The 15,845-nt window shown below is 45.5% G+C and overlaps 1 protein-coding gene and 1 long non-coding RNA gene across 3 annotated transcripts in view; both read right to left on the reverse strand.

Annotated features, from left to right (window-relative positions):
• Positions 1–2,186: 2,186 nt before the first annotated feature.
• Positions 2,187–15,845, reverse strand: part of LOC137840744 (uncharacterized) — a 40,951-nt gene continuing 27,292 nt past the window's right edge. Inside the window, exon 2 of the long non-coding RNA XR_011087728.1 lies at positions 2,187–5,104. This is a non-coding gene — a long non-coding RNA (uncharacterized lncRNA). The remainder of the gene's footprint in view (positions 5,105–15,845) is intronic.
• Positions 6,261–10,123, reverse strand: uqcc1 (ubiquinol-cytochrome c reductase complex assembly factor 1). Of its 2 annotated transcripts, XM_049734356.2 has the most exons (9): positions 9,902–10,122; positions 8,702–8,776; positions 8,198–8,305; positions 8,046–8,118; positions 7,923–7,980; positions 7,670–7,778; positions 7,200–7,277; positions 7,014–7,127; positions 6,261–6,532 (listed from the first exon to the last, which is right to left on the reverse strand). In XM_049734356.2, exons 1-9 carry the CDS (start codon positions 9,980–9,982, stop codon positions 6,398–6,400), a joined length of 831 nt encoding a protein of 276 aa, XP_049590313.1. In that variant the 5' UTR covers positions 9,983–10,122; the 3' UTR covers positions 6,261–6,397. The 2 variants fall into 2 exon arrangements, with proteins under 2 accessions (XP_049590313.1, XP_049590314.1); XM_049734357.2 differs by lacking the exon at positions 8,702–8,776 and having other exon boundaries at positions 9,902–10,123.

Here is a 15,845-nt window from a genome sequence, read left to right on the forward strand (position 1 = left end):
CAATAATAACTAGAATTATTAATTTCTGTAGAAATTGCGTGTGAAGGCGAAGAGGCTGAATAAAAATTTGGGGAATGCTGCAAGATTATGTTTAAATTTGGAACGTGTTGAATTGGTCAGAAAATTGATAAAAATATAGAAAGAATTTCGTAAAATTGGGCGTGAATTCTAAAGTTGAAAATTCGAAATTTTCCACAAGTGGGAAGTTATGGAATAGGTAGGCATAAGATGAACAGTTAAAAAATTGAAATGGGAGTCAGTGGGGAAAAAAAGAAGAAAAAAGGAAAACTAGAAGAAATTAGAAGGGAAAAAATGAAATTTTGCAAAATTTTACCGCAATTATGGAAGTGAGGATGTGAAATTTGAATTTGAATCTAGGAGGTTAAAAGTGTAATGGAGTAAATCAGATGAATTATGTGGAAGTAGTTAAGATAAAAATAAATAAAAGGAAGAAGAATGCAGAAGAAGTTGAATCAAAGGGCTTCAAATGTACAAAAATTGCCAATTTATAATACAAGAACAATAAGTGTGAGGGCCACAATGATGATCATGACAGCAAAAATATTTGTAATTGGTTTTGATAGGTACAAAGGTGGAACATGGAAGAAGGTTTTCAAAATTTGTGATATAGCGTGACTCCATTATCAAGAGTAAGCATTTCTTTCCAAGAATTGGCATCAACAAAAATGAGAACGATACTCTTCAAGGTGATAGTGTAAGTGGCAGGAGGAAGCTGTGTATATTGTTTTATTTAAACATTATTTTTAGTACCATTATTTTTAGGAGGGTCAGTAATGCTTGTGAGGAGAAAAATGAAAGAACAAGGTAACAGTAAAAGGGAGTGCTCTATAAATTTTTTGGTTCTTTGCCAGAGGTAGTTATTTGGAGGGATGAATTTAAACTGAAAGCGAAATGGAACTGTTTAGTGGAAGAAATATGGGAAGGAGGCAATATTGAAGTTTCAGCTCAACACAAAGTGTCAAATAGTGTGAGATATGAGCAAACCAAATGGGGAGTTAAATCATGTTCCAGCATTATGCATATTGGCAAACAAGGAGAGGACAGGAGACCAGACAATTAGATATTTATTTTGGATTTAAAATAAAAAAAAGGGAACTTTTAATTGAGGAGAAAGTTTTGCGTAGGGAGGGTTCCTTTTACAATTTAATAATGTATGTTTTTGTCTGTGTGTTGTGGGATGACAGTTTGTCTGTAATGGTGTATGAATGTCAAGTCTGTGCTTGTGGTGTGGTGTTAGTGTATTGTGAATGGTTAACATGATTCAAGGTTGGGGTGATGTGATCACAGCAGAGGATAACATTCCTCTCACCTGAAAAATATAAAGATACTACAGATTTGAAAAAGCAAGATTGAGCAGGGCTCATTTTGGACTAAATATGGGTTTAGGATTACTCTGGGACACCATTGACAACAAAAGACTTCAATGGAGAAGGCCCATTTCACGATTATGACCAGACGTGACTATACCAGCATTGACAATCAAGACTCTGAGCCAAGACAGTGTATGACAACAACTCTGGACTTACCTGACAATGTGACGAAATGTATGTGACGGAATTTGTGATGACTTGCTTTGTTTTGATGTTTTACCGAATTGTATTGCAGCCTCTAACAGCAACCCAGGGAGCAGATTGTGCTTTATTTGTTAAACTCGTGTTTACTTAGCAGGTTGTCAACTGCAGTCTTGGAGAATTTTGTGTCATGTCTGTGAACATGCATTAACAACTAACGGTTAGTTACTAACCCCTTACTTTTCATAATGAGTTTAGAAATGTGATCGTTTTCAGGACAGGCTCGGAAGTAACTAGTTTTCAATTTCATACGTTTGACATGCGCCCGAGTGTGGATTATTTTTTTGTTTATCATTATGAATTTTATTTTTATTTTTGGGTATTATGAATGTTTATTGTGCGGAGAGCTGCATGCACAGCTACAGGAGGGTGATGGCTTTTGTTCATACAGCCATGTGAGATGCTGCCAGTCGAGTTTCAGGGACTGAGAATTGGTTATTCTAAGCCAGGATGGCATCTGGAGGTACACCGAAGTCCAGCTGGCGATGGGTATGTTACCATGGGCATTGTTATTTTTACTTTTTAACCATAGTGGCACATTTTTTAGAATGTGTCAAAAGGGGGAGGGAAAAAAAACAAAAAAAAAACAAAGGGGGAATTGTGAGATTTTAATTGTTTTCAGATTTGATGGTTTTTAAGTCTTCAACATGCTAGACGGAGGAGAAGAAGCAGCTCGGCAGAAATGAAGTGAATGGGAGACAACATCGTGAAATGTGGCCAAAGCCTGGTAACAACGGCTCCTGTTAGGGGCGTGACAGCAGAGCAATCGTTTCCAAATCTTTCTGTTCTGTCACACCAACCATCTGCATGTCCTGCAACATCTTCATCTCTGCCACACTCTCCATTATTTTGGCCAGTAGAGATTTCCAAGCCTCGCTTCTAACATTTGAAGGAATGAGGTCGAAATTCAAAAAGTCCTGCCTAGCTACAAAAACAGATATGCTCAAACCTCATTAAATAAAGTACATAAGCAGACAAGCATATTCACATATTAAATAAATAAAAAAAACATTTTAAGCATATAATTATACCTACAACCCAATCAATAAAGAAGACATAAGTAGACATTTTTGATAAGTGGTAATGAGAAAGGTTTTTATAACTTCATGACCTGATATATATTTCTGAGCACTTTGAAATAACAAATGTCTTTTGATATATTGCCTAAATAGCTTAATGACCCTTAAGGAACTGTGTAATGCATGCCTGATGTTTTCTAAATCACGGACACTGCCAAAGTCGTCTAAAAATAGTAATACTTGATTGTATCTTATGTTTTGACTAATGCTACTGATTACTACTGAACGTTCTGGACAGAGGGAAATATTTTGCCTAACAAAGAAAAGATATGGTTGAAAGCATGATTAAACTAAGAATATGATGACGTAAGCAAGTACATGGAGATCAAAAGAACAAACTTTGCATAGTCAGGGAACAGTAATAGATTAATGATGTCACAGCCAAAAGCTCACATAATTTCGTACAAAATGACAAAATTGAAAGAATGATGAAAGAATTAGGTGAGACAGTGTATGTCAGGAATGGAGGAGAATGTTTACAGGAAGGTCACTTGGAGATAAAACCAGCAGGTGCCAGAGGGAGAGAGCCCAGCCAAAGATGATTATCAAGGCTGAAAGACGGAAAGGAAAACAACAGCCCCCACACATCGAATCGCCCATAATCAGCACCCAACCCCACGGAACCAGCTCTCACCGAACCAGCACCCACTCCCATGGAATCAGACTCTCCTGCGAACTTGCCCCGCCCCAAAGACTCATCACCCATCAAACTCGGCCCACACTGGCATGTGCAACTGAATATAAGCTGACCAAAAAACGTTGAATGATGCCTTTTCTGAATGGAGACTTTCCGCTCTTGAAAGGCCCAGCGCTGTATTATACTTTCCTGAAGACAGAGCTTTTTGAACAAGAATTGTGATTGAACTCAACCAACCTGTGTAAGTCTAATTTCTGCTTCAGTGTCTTAGCATTTTCCTAAATCTGAAGAAATCAAACGAGCACGCAGTGAGTAAATTGGATAACAGGTGATTGGCAATGGCTTTTGCCGTGAGGCGCAGATAACGCGCTCCCTAAATTGTGGACAAAATCCAACAGTATGATTAGTTTGACATCTGTACTGTAGATTAAAATAAGACAACAGCGAAGGCTTACGATGTGGTGGCTGCGTTCAATGTTGAATTTTTTTTTCTGTTGTAGTCTCTACACAAATGACAATGACAACGTTCAATATGCAGCACGCATATTGAACGTGCGACTCGTGCAGAGGGCCCTCAGGAAGACTGCTCTGATAGCGCTGGTAAATAAAAAAAAAAAACTGTCTGCTCGTTCCTGTGCGATTGCGTCATGTTCGAAATGATGCGTCAAGGTAAAACTATTTTACAGGTAGTCATGTTTTTTTTTCCCATATTCATATGTCTTTAACAGAATAATCCCAAGGTCTGCAATGGGTGGCGCCTGATGTACATCGAGTTCATCTTTGTAGAAGCTGTTGGCGACACGCACAGAGGCCACGGATGATGAAACAAAGACCCCAATGGCTTTAAAATTAAAACGGGCTCCAGCGCTGAGTAGCAAAGGGGGCTATCAAAAGCCCACAAGAGAGTGAGGTTTATATTGTTTCCCCCTTGTGTTTCGCCGAGCTGGTTGTTTTGTTTGATATGTCCTACATAAAACATGTATACATTTATATTGTAACTTAGTAGTTTTGTTCTATTAAATAGCCCCCATTTTTTAATACTCTATGTATATTTTTACATTTTTAAATATGTGATTTAAAAACATTGCACATTTATATTTGTGATCGTTGGATACCCTTCACCACTTTCACCCCTCACTATCCGCAGTAATATTCTCTCCACAGACACCTTCAAGTTCCCGGGAACCACAATCTCTCGGAACCTGAAATGGACCAGCCACATAGACTCTGTCCGGAAGAAGGCCCAGCAAAGGCTGTACTTCCTGAGACAGCTCAAGAAGTTCAACCTGCCGTGGGAGCTGCTGAAGACCTTCTAAACTGCCATCATCCAGTCTGTCCTCTGTGTTAGGGTTTTCAGGTTAGTTTGATCCTATGATTATGTTGGAATGTAGACTGTAATGATTAAATCAATCATGTCTTGCCCTCACAATGTAATGATTAAATCAATCACGTCTGGCCCTCACAATGCAGAGTAAGATGAAGTGGTTGCTTCCTCTGCTTGATTGACCAGCTGCAGGGGAAGCAATCAAAGTTGTTCTGTTTCCCACAATAGTGTAAAACACCCCCTGCTCTGATCTTATCAGAGGCCGGGGGTTCACCAAACCTGTCCACTCCCACCCCCACTCTGTTCCTCCTAATAAATATGCCCTTGCAGGGAGGAGACTTTTAGACTTCATTCGATAATCGCTGTTCAGACAGCGACGAATGGACTCTCCACCTGCAGGTGTCTAAAAGAACTTGCTTGTCTTCTGTTTGGTTCTTGCAAAATAAGTTGGAGTGAGCAAATCTCTAACACTCTGCACCTCCATCGCTGTCTGGTTTGGATCAGCATCCAAACAAGACAAGCACAGACTACAACGGACAATCAGGACTGAGGAAAAGATAATTGGAATCAACCTCCCATCTATCCAAGACTTGTACCTGTCCAGGACCAGGAAACGTGTAAGTACCATCTCTACAGACCCTTCTCACCCAGCTTGCAGTCTGTTCGAACTACTCCCCTCCAGACAGCATTATAGAGCTCTGTACGCCAAAACCAGCAGACACAGAGACAGCTTCTTCCCCCAGGCTGTCGCTCTGATGAACTCACACCACTCATTGCTGTGCAATAACATCCTGCTCTCCACACACCTTTTTTTAATTGTCTACACTATTTGTACTGTGTCCTCTCTGCATCCATTGCAGCCTGGTCATTCTGGAAGAGAGAGCCTCCCATCTGTAGTCTCTTCTCAAGGTTTCTCATTAACCCTAGTTGGAGTTTTGAGTTTTTCCTTGCCCTCCTGGGAGTTTAAGATCAGGGGATGTTTGAGAATATTTGTCGTTTTTCACACATCCTGAGTGTTGTTAGTCACCGAAATGTTGAACAGAGGCTGTGATGTATCGAAGTCAAATTTCTTGTTTGGCACACTCAAACATGGCAAATACAAATTCTTGAATCTCTTTATACTATAAAGAGTAGTAATCCTGGAGGTGGGGTTGGACCTTCTTCTGCAACCCAGCAGAGGCGGCTCCACAGCCGTGTCTCAATCTTTCTGGCATCCCTGAAATACTTCAATTGAGAGTAAATGCAGGCTTCGGGTATTTACTATTAGCATAGTGAGCGTTCAAGACAAAAGAACCGAATGAAGGACGCCCCCAAACTTAACACAACACTTTTGGACTGAGCAATACTATACATATGAGGAACAATATGGAATTTGCCAGCCTATGAGGTTTTGTACTGACAGCAGTAACGTGATTCAAAAGAGGGGCATTGCCGATGTTTAGTTTCCAAAGCTATGTGATGGTTGTCTTTGCCATTCACATGGCGAGGATAAATTGCATAATATTTGCAGAATGCGGAAGTAGACAGGGCACTGTCATTGATAGAACTTTTTCACTAGACTCACGCACACACACGCACTTCAGAAAGCATCAGCCAAAACGTTGAAAAAAATCCTCAGGGCCACTGGGTCAAAACAAGTTGGCTGCATTAGACATAGGAGCAATGACATCACTTCCGTAAGTTCGAGGGCGTAAACACAGAAGCTTGTCTACAGCGTGAAAACAAACAAGTGTTGATGTTTCTTTTGTTTCTGTCAGACAGGAAGTCACAGTCCGGCATCATTGTATGTGGGCGTGGACGCTTTCAGGATGCTCTGAGCATTCTCCTCCAGCAGGGGGCGCCACTTGACTTCTCCAGTCAGAAGCAAGTCTTCGCCGTCCAGAGAGTCAATGAACTGCATCTGAAAAACAAGCACGCTCACTGGGTTAGCCTCGGTGCCGTATGTCAAGCTGACACAGCGAGGATTAGGGAGATTACGGTTTAAGGTAAATTGAACGAATGCAAGACTCGCCAAGCTGCACGCTTCAACGTCAACACACTTACTTATGACCTACAAGCACCTTTGTATGAAATGCGCTTCAGAAATAATGTTGCCCTGGCCAATGGCCTTGCCCACTGCCAGTCTTGAAACACGGTTGTGCATCTGCTTCATTAAAAACAAAACAAAAAAAAAACCTTTAAGAAGGAAAATAATTCTGTCACCACTGTGAAGTTTGATTCACAGACGATGAATGGCATTGAGTGCCATTTGCATCACTATTTAGAAAAATCTGAGAACACTGCTTGCGTAAGCATCGGCAAGATGGCGGAGAGTTGGATGAAAACGTCTGCAAGTTGACTGAAACAAGCCTGTGAAATGACGCAACGGCTAAATGACACACCTGCTTGCGCACATACTCCACCATGAGCTCCAGCTGGGCAGAGTCCTCACACTGACAGTTGAACAAATTTCTCCACAGAGCGGCGGCAAGGATGCTGTCGTCGGACAGGATGCCCTGCGCACATGTACCAATGTGAATACCCAAGCGCACGCACAGCCAGCCAGCCACTCTGCGTGTCCAACCAACCTCATCGTATCCAAACAAAGCGGCGTAGAAGGTCTCAGTCATGGCTTTGAGGGCTTCCTTACGATGAATGGCGTCAATCTGCCATACAAACATCAGCATCACCTTGCTATATATTTTATATTAATCTGTCAAAAAAATAGTTTAAAAGCGTGTTTGGGAAGAGAACAAAAACCCCCACAGGAGGAACAAACAGCAATGAGCAGAACTTGTCATTTGCCCTTTCAGCAAAGGGAAAAGAAAACAAAAAAGTTGAACGCCATATCGCAGCATTCTTGTGCCTTGTTCTAATATTATGGGATGTCCTTGATGCCTTCCCATCGACTTTGCACTTGTGCCGACGAAAACAAATTGCAGTGGCATTAGATGACGTCGCCAACTGAGGTATGGGGCTGTGACGCACAAGACCGTTGCAAAACATTCGAGGCAGCGTGGACGACTGTGGCCTTCAACAGCTGTCGTCGCTCACTCACCCCCATGATCTTGCTGCGCTGCTCCACGTCCTCCCACATGGAGTGGACCACGTAGCGACACATGTACTTGCCCGCCCGGCCCTCCTGACGCATCCGCACCAGACACATCCTGCCAGGAAGCAAGGATGTGGTCTCTCCGTCAAAATGAGCACTTGAAGACGTCGCTGTACATCGCTAGCTTGTGACACGCGTGCACAAGCATAGATGGCTGCGTTGACATGTCGACTGTTTGTGACACAAGTGGCTGCCTCACCACACATGCAGCTGCGCCACCAGGAACCAGGAGTTGAGTGTGTCGGGCAGCAAGCACCCTGAGACAAAAGCGTCAGCCTTAGTGCGGCTCACGTCAATGAGCGCAGCGGCGCTTTGTACGCACTGTCCAAGAAATCGTCGTAGTTGACCCTCTCCACGCAGCACGTGTACATGCGCAAGGCCGCAATCTTGATTTTCTGCACACAACACAAAGGACATGACGACATCTCGCCTTGGTCGACCACAGCGGGTACCCCCACACACACACTCACTCACCCATTTGTTGTACTTGAGGGGTCCTGTGAAGCCCATGGCCTCAATCAGCTTGGTGAAGCCGCCCACTTCCTCCCGACTGGGTGCCAACGTCTCCTTCACGCTGCACGTCTGACACGCGCACACACAAGGCAACTTTTTTTCACATTGATATCGTTACTGGATTTATTTTTTGCCCAGCTATCCATTTTGGGACTGGGACCTGGCCAGCATGCTCGCACTCACTGTTTCTGATGATTGCCCTGTGACAATTGCATTGTTCACTTTTGACTGAATCTCATTTGAACACACACACAGAGCAGACACGCAAGCATTGGCTGCCAATCGCAACAAATTGAAGCACGCGAGCCAGTCGGGCAGCACACGGCAGCAACCTGTCACACTGTTGTGCTTCCAGAAGCGGATGAAATGCAGCCACCACCTAGCGAGCACCTCTGTTTGCCATCTGAAATGGCGTCCCAACTTTCCTGCCGCCATTCAACACATGCATGCTTGTGATGACGATACCTGTGCGCTCAGGTACACCGGGCGCCGTTGCGTCGTCATCAGGGGGACCACACGAGGCCTGCTGATGGACGCTGCCTGTCGGCAAACCGGAGTGACATGCACATACATAAAGGAGGAGACTTGTGACGAGACTCCGACCTGGCACGACAGCAGCTCGCGTTTGACATTGCTGACGTCATCGACGTGAAGTCAAGTCAAAGGACAAAAGCATGCCTGGCGACCCCCACCAATCAGGTAAATTTGTGATTTGAACGCTCTCGCATTGGAGTGAAGCAGCCAAATGCACCCCTTTCTCAGCCATCTTTTTGCCACCAACCGAAGATGACATCACGGTACCTAAGCACTCAGGAACCTGTGCGCCGTGACGGCATTGCGATGTTCTTTTCAGTAGCCGGCGAAGAAGCGACATTCAAATGGTTGCGTTTCGCTGCTTCATTGCGACTCGTCAAATTGCGTCTGGAGCACTGAAACGAGGACCCGACTTCTCCTTGGAACAGCTCACAAGCTACGAAGTGTTTTGTTCATCTGCAACACTACCTGCTTTTGCCCCAATCATGGCACAAATTAGATTTCTTCCCCTTTTTTGCTGTTTATTACTACATTCATAAAATATGACTTAACGTTTTTGTATTATATTGTTTTCGGATTCAATATTCAAAGTAGTTTTCGAATCATGATTTTTGGTTACCTATTGTTTCGAATAGTGGCCAGAATTACTTAACTACAGTAACTGAGGCGTGGCGGGGGGCACATTGTTGCCGAGATCAAAGTTTAGTACGCTTTTAAATGAAAACTGTTTTCTGAGAAGAGAATAAAGATGAAGTCATTTACGAGAGCTTGAAATTGATTTCTAGCAACAACAAAACGGGTCAGGGATGCCGCATTTTCACAGCGTTTCAGGGGTCGTCACTTTGTGAACCTTTGTCCTAGGAAAACAATATTTGTGTTAGTGGAGTCGTCTTGGATATGAGCGGACTGACCTTTGAAATTCGACGCGCATGAACGTCTACATCTTTTATACTGAGCTACATAGTGCCACTGCCCCACTTCAACATCTCTGATTATTTCAATTACACCCGCGTTGACGCCAATTGTGGCAACGACCTGACCCGGATTCCTTTGATGGAAAATCAAGGGAATCGTGGCGATAAAAGTTCCAGCCGCGCGTTACGTGGAGAAGCGAAGCTCAGCTAGGCTCACCTTGTGGGACAGGAGGTCGGTTCCGACGGTTCTGGCGGCAGACTGTAGCGGCCGCCGGGACGCGAGCCACAGGGACCACATGACCCGCAAGAAGCCCCAGTAGAGGCAAACCGAACCTTCGAAGGCTACAAACTGCTCAGCGTCTCTACCGGCCTGCGACGGTGTAGTCAATGTCAACTCAACCAGTCGAGTGTCCGCTAGCAATTGCGTCCGATCGGCAACAAAAGTCCACATCACCAATAGAAGTGTCCGCCTGACTTAATTTTCTTCTTCCTTTACCTTCTTTCTTTACGTTCCACTCTTTTTTTTTACCTTTACTATATTTCCTTCTTTTTTCCCCCATTCGCTCTTTCTTTGCTTTCAGCAGCTTATTTTCTCTTTGCAATGCTTTTTTTAATTTCGTCATAGCTCAAGATACTGAGCGAATCACCTGTGCCAAAGAGGCCTATTCTAAAAAGAGTATCAGTGTATCGATACCACAGGTTTGATTCGCCCATTAGTAGTCAAGCCAAGTCAAGTTTATTTATATAGCCCTAAATCACAGGAAAGTCTCAAAGGGCTTCATATATACAAACAATTAAGAATTATTCTCGAACATCCCCTTATCTTAAACTCCCAGGAGGGCAAGGAAAAACTAAAAAAACTCCTACTGGAGGAAAAATGAGAAAATTTGAGAAGGAGCCACAGATGGGAGGATCCCCCTTCCAGGATGACCAGGCTGCAATGGATGCAGAGAGGGCACATAGAACACATAATATAAAACAATCCAAAGAAAAAGTGGATGTCCAATTCAACCTGAAGAGCTGCAGGAGGTGCCCTCGATTGTCCTTCAAGGGGGGTAATCCGCTGCAGTTCCCTCATCCTGATTGGTCTGCGGGAAAACCAGACAGCCATGGTCAGTTTGGGTGTCATCTAACCATCTCCTCAGAGGGTTGGGGGCTGGGGCGAAAACACAAACTTTGTGTCTTCTAAAGGGAAATGTGCTTTCGGGAGTTTGCAAACATATTTTAAGGTTCTGTTAAACTTATAATCATATTAATATCTAGTATTGGAGTGCTCGTGTGGATTGGCGGGCTTCGCGGGGAAATCCAACCACCTGACCTCAGCGATAACACCGACATGGGGCGGAGATGGCCATCGACCAATCATCTCACAATATTTTGCATGCTTTAATATTCATATTGTGTTTCTTTAAAACTGGGCAACCCGGAAGAATGTGTCGTCTTTTGGTGGTCACAAAAACGCACGAGTTTTAGTGTGAGGGACCCGGGACCCAGGCTTGTATTAGTGCGCTTTGTCAGGAATAAACAATTGGTAAATTTGGTCTGATTGATCTACTGGTCTTCTCTTTGACAGAACGAACTCGCAAAATTGTTAGGTGCGCCAGTGTGTGGATTAGGACATAGCAATTTATGTGTTAAGTGTTGATCGCAATTTGGAGTCAGATCAATAACTAAAATCCGTAACCTAACACTTCATTTACTGTATTGTCAATGAAATTGGAATGTGTACACACGTTTGAGTGCTTGACCTGCTGTCTGTCCCGCCTATACTCACTGGTGTACTATGGTGTGTGTGCCGTCTCAGTGCCTCCCCAGTCATGAACCTCACCGCACGTCACTGCTAGGAGCCATGTTGTCTGGGGCTTCATGCCCCTGGTAGGGTAACCCATGGCAAAAGGGTCATAGGTGAGGGGCCAGACAAAGCAAGGCTCACAAAAACCCCTTATGATGACAAAAATAAATGGACTTCGTTTTCCCTCGCCTGGACGCGGGTCACCGGGGCACCCCTCTGGAGGCAGGCCTGGAGCTGGGGCTCGAAGGTGAGCGTCTGGTGCCCAGGCCTTTGCCCACGGGGCCCGGCCGGGCACAGCCCGAAAAGAAGACTTTGGTCCTCCTTCCCATTAGCTCACCACCTGTGGGAGGGGCCAAAGGGGTTGGGTACAAAGTGAGCTGGACGGTGGTCAAAGGAGGGGACCTTGGCGGTTCGATCCCTGACTGCAGAAGCTGGCTCTTGGGACATGGAATGTCACCTCTCTGGCTGGAAAGGAGCTCGAGCTGGTGTGCGAGGCAGAAAAGTTCAGACTAGACATAGTCGGACTTGCCTCCACACACAGTTTGGGCTCTGGTACAAGCCCTATTGAGAGGGGCTGGACTCTCTTCCACTCTGGAGTTGCCCACGGTGAGAGGCATTGAGCAGGCTGGGTGCCTGCACATTGGGGTTCGCCCCGGTGAACAAGAGGGTAGCCTCCCTCCGCCTTCGAGTCGGGGGACGGTTCCTGACTATTGTTTGTGTCTATACACCAAACGGCAGCTCAGAGTACCCACTCTTTTTGGAGTCCTTGGAAGAAATGCTGGAGAGCGCTCTTTCAGGGGACTCAATTGTTCTGCTGGGTGACTTCAATGCTGACGTGGACAATGACAGTGAGACCTGGAAGGGTGTGATTGATTGATTGATTGATTGATTAATTGATTGATTGATTGATTGATTGATTGATTGATTGATTGATTGATTGATTGATTGATTGATTGATTGATTGATTGATTGATTGATTGAGCATTTATTGATGCCCGGTGGTGGGATAATTTGTTCCCAGTGTGGGTTTGAGTCCGCCAAGGCTGCCCTTTGTCACCGATTCTGTTCATAACTTTTATGGACAGAATTTCTAGGCGCAGCCGAGGTGTTGAGGGTGTCCGGTTTAGGGACCTCCGCATTGCATCTCTGCTTTTTGCAGATGACGTGGTGCTGTTGGCTCTCACTGGAGCAGTTCGCAACCACATGTGAAGCGGACGGGATGAGGGTCAGCACCTCTAAATCCGAGTCCATGGTCCTCGGTCGGAAAAGGGTGGAATGCCTTTGCCGGATCGGGGATGAGATCCTCCCCCAAGTGGAGGAGTTCAAGTATCTTGGAGTCTTGTTCACGAGCGAGGGCAGGACGGAGTGTGAGATTGACGGTGCATCGTCAGCTGTAATGCAGACTCTGTACCGGTCCGTCATGGTGAAAAGAGAGCTGAGCCAAAAGGCAAAGCTTTCAATTTATCGGTCGGTCTACGCTCCTACCCTCACCTATGGTCACGAGCTATGGGTCGTGACAGAAAAGAACGAGATCCCGGATACAAGCGCCCGAAATGAGTTTCCTCCGCAGGGTGCCCGGGCTCTCCCTTAGAGATAGGGTGAGAAGCTCGGTCATCCGGGAGAGACTCAGAGTAGAGCCGCTGCTCCTCCACGTTGAGAGGAGCCAGATGAGGTGGCTCGGGCATCTCATGAGGATGCCTCCTGGACGCCTCCCGGGGGAGGTGTTCCGGGCATGTCCCACCGGCAGGAGACCCCGGGGACGACCCAGGATGCGCTGGAGAGGCTATGTCTCTCAGCTGGCCTGGTAACGCCTTGGGATCCCCCGGGATGAGCTGGACAAAGTGGCTGGGGAGAGGGAAGTCTGGGAGTCCCTCCTAAAGTTGCTGCCCCCGCAACCCGACCCCAGATAAGCATTTAACAACCATTGATCCGTCCGTGTGAAGTGTGATTATTTCTGTAACCTGATATATATATTATTGGGTCTATGGAACAACCTAGAATAGATGACAAAATTAAATCCATCAAATATGAAATATTAAACCATAAACCAGCTGTAAGTTGTATAAATAATGTACAGAAGTTGTATTGCTTTGTTTTGAACAACCGTCTGTGTGAAGTGTGGTTATTTCTGTAACCTAATATAGACATCTATATTAGGTCTATGGAATAACCTAAACTAGACGTAGATATTAGGTCTATGGAATAACCTACAATAGATGACAAAATTAAATCCATCAAATATGAAAATATTTAAAAAAATTGTTTAAATAATGTAGAGAAGTTGTGTTGCTTTGTTTTAAGCAACAATTGATCCGTGTGAAGTGTGGTTATTTCTGTAACTTGATATAAAGGTCTATATTAGGCTGTTCCATAGACCTAATATAGACGCCAAAATTAAATCCATCAAATATAAAATATTGAACCCTAAACCAGCTGTAAGTTGTATGAACAATGTAGAAATGTTGCATTGCTTCGTTTTAAATTGTAAACAAAACGCATGGATGGAGATCAATTTGAGAGTAAAAGTAACATCCCGTTTTGAGTCAACAACGTGCATAAATTGTGTGCCCCCGTAAAACAAAACAAAACAAAACAAGAAGAAGAAGTGTGCAGAGTAAGTAAAGTTGTCCTGCGTGCCGTGTTTGTTGGAGTTTCAGTCGATGACTGTTGCTTCTTATAGACAAAATCCCTCCTGAAAGACACCAAGGAAGGATGCTATGAGGGTTAGTCCTCGAGTTTTTTTCGGTAAGAGTTGTTGTTTTGTCCTGCAACGTTTGTCCATTTCATTATCAATCGATTTCAAGCTTGGACTTAAGTTGTAGCTTGCCTGCTAGCTAGTACTCCGTTTTCCCATAATTTGCTACGTGACTAGTTGTTTTAGTTTTAATAATTTTGAGGAGAAGAGCTTCTGACACAAATGTTAATGGTCGCTAGACGTTAATGGTAGCAAAAGAAATTTTGCTTCAAATTCCAAAAGGTTTGTTTAATGTCGATGCAGTGTATGTAGTGGTTTTCTTAAGTAAACAAAATCTCAAGTGAAACCAATCTTTTTGAAAGTTTATAACTATATGATTAGCCTACGTTTAAAAAGCAAATGTTATTTTTTACAAGAGGTTATGTCAGGATCGGAGTTGAGCCAGGGCAACCAAATGCAGCTTGACCCAGGATTTATTGCAGGGAAAAGGAGTTGGAAGGGAGGCAGGTGGGGAACCGACGACACAGACGGGAGGGAGACTCACGGCCAGCAAAACAGACAGACTGACCGACATGAAGTCCCCTTGGACAAGGTTAAAATTCTGACCGTGAGCCTTCAGACAGACCGAGGGAAAACCAGATGACAAGAACAGGAACACTGGGCACGAACAGGAATGGACACAACAGTAGACACCGACAGGGAGAAACACACGGGCAGGGCTTAAATACACAGGGTAACAAGAGGAAGCAGGTGACAGACATTACGGTAACGAAAGGGGTGTGGCCGAGCGAAGTGCAGGCCGAGCGTGCTGTGGCACGGGCGTGACAGTACCCCCCCCCCCCCCCCCCCCCCACAAGGGACGGCTCCCGACGTCCCAAAAAAGAAAAAATCCAAGACTGTCCAACAAGGGCCGGGAGGAAATGGGGAGGTGGCCGCACGTCACACCGCCGAAGGCCGACTGGGCGACGGCCGCTGAATCCACGCCGCCGGAACTGGTGGCGGCCGCAGCATCCGCGCCATCGGGACTGGATCGGGGGGCGGCCGTGCGTCATGCGCCGTTGAAGCCGACTGGGTGACGGCCGCTGGATCCGCGCCGCCGGAACTGGTGGCGGCCGCAGCATCCGCGCCGTCGGGACTGGGTCGGGGGGCGGCCGTGCGTCATGCACCGTTGAAGGCCGACGGTGACAGCCGCTGGATCCGCGCCGCCGGAACAAGTGGCGGCCGCAACATCCGCGCTGTCAGATCTGTTTTGGGGGGGGGCAACCGTGCATCTTGCGTCGCTTGAACTCATCCCCTTGGCGACCATGCAGCAGTTGCGGGAGCCGGCAACGGTTGGTCCAAGCGCTGGTCGCTGTGATGGTCGGTGTCTTCTGTCAGGATCGGAGTTGAGCCAGGGCGACCAAATGCAGCTTGAACCAGGATTTATTGCAGGGAAAAGGAGTTGGAAGGGAGGCAGGTGGGGAACCGACGACACAGACGGGAGGGAGACTCACGGCCAGCAAAACAGACAGACTGACCGACATGAAGTCCCCTTGGACAAGGTTAAAATTCTGACCGTGAGCCTTCAGACAGACCGAGGGAAAACCAGATGACAAGAACAGGAGCACTGGGCACGAACAGGAATGGACACAACAGTAGACACCGACAGGGAGAAACACACGGGCAGGGCTTAAA

This window comes from Syngnathus scovelli, chromosome 11 (genome assembly GCF_024217435.2).
Source record: "Syngnathus scovelli strain Florida chromosome 11, RoL_Ssco_1.2, whole genome shotgun sequence".
Lineage (NCBI taxonomy): Eukaryota > Metazoa > Chordata > Actinopteri > Syngnathiformes > Syngnathidae > Syngnathus > Syngnathus scovelli.

Bases quoted from the DNA above. Each gene is read 5' to 3' on its own strand.
- uqcc1 (XM_049734356.2), bottom strand. From the start codon at position 9,982: ATGTGGTCCCTGTGGCTCGCGTCCCGGCGGCCGCTACAGTCTGCCGCC. The intron at 8,777-9,901 runs GTGAGCCTAGCT...GTTTGCCGACAG, and splicing joins CCGACCTCCTGTCCCACAAG to GCAGCGTCCATCAGCAGGCC. The intron at 7,981-8,045 runs GTGCGTACAAAG...CTTTTGTCTCAG, and splicing joins CTACGACGATTTCTTGGACA to GGTGCTTGCTGCCCGACACA.